Raw genomic sequence first — 6,900 nt, forward strand, 5'->3', positions numbered from 1 at the left:
TTTAGGGGTGCGCCATAAAAGTTGGTATACCAATGGCGCACCATTTAGGGGTGCGCCGTAAACACCGTGATAGCAATGGCGCACCTTCTCCTGGTGCGCCATTACTAACTTTTTTTTTGGATTTTTAATTGCATGTAATAATTTTTTAGAAAATGACCATAAATTTTAAAATGTTACGATATAAGTTACTAATTTTCAAATACTTGCGTTGCAAAACATTTGTGAATTGGTAAAACATTTATGAATATGAAAAATATTATCAAATTTAAAAAAATATTCATGAATTCAAAAAGTGCCCATGAAATTTAAAAATATTCATGAGTTCAAAAAATATTAACAAATTCAATACTTTTTGCGAGTTAGAAAAATGTTCGCATTGTCAATTTTTTTTGCAAATTTAAGCAGGAAAAGGAACACTGAAAAATAAAATACCAGAATAAACATAAATAAAAATTGGTATATCAATGGCGCACCTTCTAGGGGTGCGCCATAAACACCGTGATAGCAATGGCGCACCTTCTCCTGGTGCGCCATTACTAACTTTTTTTATTTTACCAGAATAAATATAAATAAAAACAATTAAAATACCAGAAGAAAACACAAAGAAGCCCAAGGTGCCTGTAAATGATGATTTGCGACAAAACAAGAGGGAGAAGAACAAAAATTCCAAATCCAAGAAGAAGGTGGTCAATACTTCAACTTGGTGATGGAGAAGTTACAAAAGGAAGGTAAGTACATACAACATTAATCCCCACTATTTTGAACAAAAGAGGTTACTGGATAGAGGACTAGAACAGAAGAAATGCCATTTCCATATGTCGAAATACAATCGAGAAATGAAGACAACAATTTAAATCATTGTGCAAAGATTTAGAATTAGATGACATGGTTGAGATCAAGTGATACATGTAATAATTTAGTTGCATGTAATAATTGAGCTTGCCACTGACACACACCCACGCGGCCGACACGTCGTGATTCGATCTTAGCTATCTTTTCACAATCTTCTTGCCCTTCTTTTTCGCAAATGGAGTTCTTCTCTTGAACGGACGTCCTTTAGGTAGGGTGGTCCTGCTTCTTCTTGTGGTGTGTGGTACTTCATCGTCATCGTCATCTTCCATCTTCGGGTCGCCGTACTTGTCTAAGTCTTGCTCATTGGCGACTCCATCCATTCCGATGATGTTCCTTTTGTCTCTCCTCACGACAACACGACTGGACTTTGACGGGTCGGTAATGAAGAAGCATTGGTCCACTTGGGAAGCCAGTACCCATGGCTCATTTTTAATGGTGACGTTTGCGCCCGCGGTCTTGGATTTGGCTTCGGGTATAACCATGGTGGTGAAATACAGGTCTTCTTTTAGGACGCTCTTGGCCCATCTGACACGGAACATCGGGACCTTCTCTCCAGCGTAGCTCAGCTCCCAGATCTCCTCGATCCTTCCGTAGTATCTGTCCTTGTCGTTACCGGTGTAGGATTCCATCGTTACCCCGGAGTTCTGATAATCATCGCTCTTCATGTCCTTTTCCTCGATGTAGAATGTGTAGCCGTTGATATCGTACGCCTCATAGGTCATCAGGTTGTGCTCGGCGCCCTGTGACAAGGCGAATATGAGTTTTTCTTGCGCGGAAGAATCCTCATGTAAAGGGTACGACAGAAGCTTGTCCTTGAACCAACGCGTGAAACATGAGTTGTGCTCTTTGATTATATCTTCATCCGTCCTCTGTTGCCCTCGGTCATTGTACGTCTTCTCAATAAAGGTTTTGTGCTCTACCACCCAAGGATCGACCACGTCTATGTGTTGTAGTGCAACTAGGTTTGCTCTTTCAAAGTCGACGAGTCAACCCTTGAAGTCGACATGCATTTCGCGGCGACCCTCGCGGTGAACCCATCCAGCGAGCCTGCCGAGGTGCCTGTTGACGGGCAGACCAACGGGGTTCTCGATGCCTAGATAATTCGTGCAGTAGGAGATGCACTCTTCGGTCAGAAAGCCCTTGGCTATGCTTTCATCTGGACGTGCCCTGTTGCGAACGTATCCTTTGATGACATCATTCATCCTTTCGAACGGCATCATGCTGTGCAGGAACGTCGACCCGAGTTGGATGATTTCCCCCAAGATATGAACCAGCAGATGCACCATAACGTCGAAGAATGCGGGCGGGAAGTACATCTCAAGCTCGCATAGTATCACCACGATCTCTTCATGTAGCCTTCTGAGTTGCCTCACGCCAACCGACCTCCGAGAGATGACGTCGAAAAAGTTGCATAGGCCAAATAGCGTTTCACGGACGTGCGCGTCCATGATCCCACGGATTGCAACTGGAAGTATTTGCGTCATCAGCACGTGACAGTCGTGAGACTTCATCCCGCCGAACTTCTGCTTCGCTGAGTCTAGGTATCTGCTTATCTTCCCCGCGTAACCGTAAGGAAGTTTTACTCCTACGAGGCAGGTGAAAAACTGCTCGATCTCCTCCTGACTTAGAGTGAAGCACGCGGGAGGGCAGTCATATTCGATCTTCTTGGCCTTTTTGCCTTTGCGACGACCTTCCGTGTCCTTCGCCTCATCATCATCATTAGGGCGTTTTGCGTGAAGCTCCTCCCTGATGCCCATTGATTGCAAGTCTGCCCTTGCTTTCGGCCCATCTTTGGTCCTCTCTGGCATGTTGAGCAGGGTACCAAGCAGACTCTCGCACACGTTCTTCGTGATATGCATGACATCAAGGCTGTGAGGCACACGGAGGATCTTCCAGTACGGCAAGTCCCAGAAAACAGACCTCGTTTTCCATACCTTCAACAGCGGCTCTGGCGCCTTTCGCTTCTTTCCCAGCGGTGGGCACTCTTTCCAATTTTTCAACAGCTCGCCTATTTCCTCGCCGCTCCTCGTACGCGGGTGTCTTCGGGGTTCGGTTTCACCATCGAACAGATCCTTGCGTTTTCTCCATGCGTCATCGTCGCGAAGCCACCTTTGATGTCCCATGAACACGGTTTTCGAAGACCCGGGATCTCTATCTAGCTGGCGATACGTTGTGTCATCCATGCACCTGACGCATGCACAAAATCCGTGGACCACCTGCCCCGCGACATATCCGTAACCGAGATAGTCGTGCACCGTCGTGAGCAGTGCGGCTCTCATAGGGAAATATTCTTTCGCTGCGGCGTCCCACGTATTGGCTGGCGTTTTCCACAGTGTGTCTAGCTCCTCTTTCAGCAGCCCCAGATACAGATTGATGTCGCTCCCTGGTTGTTTCGGCCCTTTAATTAGCATACTCATGTGAATGTACTTCCTCTTCATGCACAACCAGGGGGGAAGGTTGTACATCCACACAAACACAGGCCAGGTGCTATGTGTGCTTCTCTGGCTGTCGAACGGATTGACTCCATCGGTGCTCGCGCCTAGCACGATGTTCCTTGGATCGTCCCCAAATTCTGGGTGTTCGAAGTTCAACGCTTGCCACTGGCTCGCATCCTTAAGGTGACTCAGCATCTTGTCTTTTTTATTTATCTCCGGATCATTTCCGTCATCTTCTCGCTTCTTCTCATCCCTATCCGCGTGCCAACGCAGGAGCTTTGCTAGCTTAGGGTCCGCGAAATACCGCTGCAGACGAGGAGTGATCGGAAAGTACCACACCACTTTTCGAGGAGCTTTCTTCCTCTTCTTGTATCGAGTGACGCCGCACACCGGACATATGGTAGACTCCACGTGCTCGTCCCAATAAAATGATGCAATCGTTCATGCACACATGGTATTTCACGTGCGGTAAATCCAGAGGACACACGATTTTCTTCGCCTCCTCGAAACTGGTCGGGCACTTGTTCCCCTTGGGAAGACGTTCGTGCCAGAATGACATGTTCTCGTCGAAGCATGTGTCGGTCATTTTGTGTTTTACCTTCATCTCCAGAGCCATGAGCGTTACTTTCAGGCGGGTATCCTCGGGCCTGCATCCTTCATAAAATGGAGTAACCGCGTCTATCTCCAGTTGATCCAGCTTGGCTTTCTCTCGGACGGCAGCTCTTGCGTTACCCGTCTGCTTGAGAAGCAGCTCTTGAATATGAGGGTCCTGCACCCAGCCCATCGATGGTCCATCGTCGTCTGCTCCGGCATCTTCATCTTCATGATCATTCCCTTCGTCTTGATCTTCCTCATCATCATGTCCGGCATCTTCTACATGATGACTGTGTCCTGCATCTACTTCATGATCATGTCCTGGAGATTCTTCGTCTTCTCGCCCGCCCTCGCCGTGGTTGTCTTGGTGCCCTTCCTTATTTCTTGCCCGGCCCCCATGGACGACTTCATAATCATCTTCATCACCTTGCCACCGATAGTCATCCATGAAACCACGCAAGAGCAGGTGGTCCCGCACCTGTCCGGAATCCGGGTCCATAAGGCTCTTCAGCTTGCATCTTCGACACGGACATCTTATCTCCGTCTCGTTCTTTTGAAGCATCTCGGCCTTCGCGGAGCTCAAAAACCTATTCACGATGCCTTCAGTCATTGTGCGGACCATGGTTGCCTGCGGGGTAGAGCAAAACGATATTTTAGAACAAAAAAAAATTGGCATGACTTTGCCTAAAAATAGGACAAAAAAGAATGCATAGTGCCAAATTCTCGCCGAAACGGAAATGAATCAACATTCCGGCAAAATATTGGCAACTATCGCATTTCAAATACCGGTACCTGCAAACACAAACATATGCAACACCACAAACATACGTAGATCTAGGCCATAAAAAGTGTGTACGTTGTTGGAGGGAGAAAAAAGTAGGTCTAGAACATAAAGAAAGCTTTTCCCTTACTTACCTTAAAAAAGGAAATTTAACCACTTAATTTGGGTGAATCTATGGTGCAAATGAGGTGAGGAGGAGGAGGCAGCCGAGACCAAGCTTGGTAGAGGTGGAGAGAATGAAGTGGGGAAAGTGAGTGTGGTAGGTGGCTGTCAAAAATATCTAGCTGCTCCCAGGTTACCAATGGCGCACCTCCTAAGAATGCGCCATTGGTAACCAGGGTTACTAATGACGCACCTGGTGTGTGGTGCGACATTAGTAGTTTTGAAAAAAAAATGTTAGTAGTGGCGCACCGTGGGTGTGGTGCGCCATTATACTAGTTAAAACTAGTAATGGCGCACTATCCCCTGGTGCGCCACTGCTAAGTCTGGGGAGTGGTGTGGGGCCAGGACAAAACTAGTAATGGCGCACCACATACCAGGTGCGCCATTAGTAATAGCAGTGGCGCACCATATACATGGTGCGTTATTAATGTCCATATTAGCTATAGCCGTTTTTCTAGTAGTGTGACATCATTGACATTGTCCGAGCTCGAAAGACTCAAAGAGAGCACCTTAAGGAAGGGGCGGGAATTCCTTCACTTGGCCGGAAGAGACGAGAGAAATGTCAATCAAGGGGAATTGAAGGAACACGGTGAATTGTCAATTTTTGTAACTCGAACTCTGTCCGTCCAGATCTTAGGCAAATTTGAAGGCAACATGATTTTAGAACCAAAGTCTACGTACTACTACAGTTGTTGGTTTGGATGTGGTGAGTACGAAGCATGAGGAGTCGGTTACCTAGAGATCGCCATTTTTTTATGTCTACTAGTAAGAGTTAAGGAGCACGCTACAACCAGCTGGAACAAGAAAAAAAAAATCTCTTTCAAATTACGGGGAGGTCCCTCGGAGAAACAAAACCACTAACAAGCCCACAGGTCTGGTTATAGTGGCCTAGGTCGATGTGAGGCTTGCAACTTTCCCCTTTGAAGCTCGTCGTCAAAATCAAAGTTGCCGTGTATTCTCGACGCTTCGGCCGACTGTTTAGCAGGGGGGAGGCGTCCGGGCGTGGTGGCGCTGCCCACACGAGGCAGGATGAGGTGGAGCGGAAAGGGTGAGGTGCTGGGTTTCGGGTGAGGGGTGAGCGGCAAATTCCAGACGAATGATGGGCCGCCAGACGACATTTGCCTGTACATATAGCGTCCATGGTCCAGAATTATCAAATGAATTCCTAAATCGATTCGGCGGCAGCCAAACAAATCATTCTCAGGTTCTGTCAAACTTGGTGCAGAGACAGCTGACCAGGATGCCTATCTATGTCCATGGCAGTTGCTTCTCCCAGCAAAATCAGTGCACTTGTGAGGGCCACCGAGACGGAGGATGACGCAAAGCGTCGACTCCATCACGTTGTACTCCGCCAAGGTGCGACCGTCCTCCAGCTGCTTCCCGGCGTAGACGACGCGCTGCCGGTCCAGCGGCACGCCCTCCTTCTCACGGACCTTCTCCATGACGCTCCCGACGGTGTCCGATCGCTCGACCATGACGCTGAGGGTCCTGCCGCTCGGCACCTTCACGAAGATCTCCATCCATCCGGGACCCCAGCGGCGGACGGCGAGGTGGAGGCGGCAGCTGGAGGATCCCGCCTTCCCGGCGGCGCCGACGCCGTAGGACGCCAGGGTGCGCCCGTCCTGCAGCACCATCCCGTCGAGGACCAGGCGCTGCCGGGCCGGGGACACGCCCAGCTCGCGGTGGATGTTTTTCTTGACGTGGCCGCCGGTGTCCGTGGTCCGCACGTCCAGCGCCAGGACCTTGCCGGCCATCGTCATGACGGAGATCTGGACACGACGGCTCATGGCGACAGCGTTACCCATGGATAGAATATGGGTCTGTCAATATCTTATCTAGATGATGTCATTCTTTTTTGTTAATTGTCCAGCCAACCTGCTGTTTTATTGTTTTTTTTAATCCGGCTCAGTTTCTGAAAAGAAAAGGAAACAATAGAGCGCACGTACCAGGTGTTGAACTTCCTACCTCCTACTCTTAAACACTCACTTATAGCCGCTAGAACTAAGAGCTGTTCTTGCATAATAATAAACACAAACAGTTAATAACTTGGTTAGCGTCAGATCTGGCCACTAGCTC

General features: G+C 48.4%; 1 protein-coding gene across 1 annotated transcript; it reads right to left on the minus strand.

The window, feature by feature from the left end:
• Window positions 1–6,068: 6,068 nt before the first annotated feature.
• LOC123494840 (polyubiquitin-like) lies at window positions 6,069–6,611 on the minus strand. The gene has a single exon (XM_045231294.1). It carries the CDS (start codon window positions 6,609–6,611, stop codon window positions 6,069–6,071), a length of 543 nt encoding a protein of 180 aa, XP_045087229.1.
• Between the last annotated feature and the right edge of the window lie 289 nt (window positions 6,612–6,900).

This window comes from Aegilops tauschii, chromosome 7, assembly GCF_002575655.3.
Source record: "Aegilops tauschii subsp. strangulata cultivar AL8/78 chromosome 7, Aet v6.0, whole genome shotgun sequence".
In the NCBI taxonomy this organism is placed as follows: Eukaryota; Viridiplantae; Streptophyta; class Magnoliopsida; order Poales; family Poaceae; genus Aegilops; species Aegilops tauschii.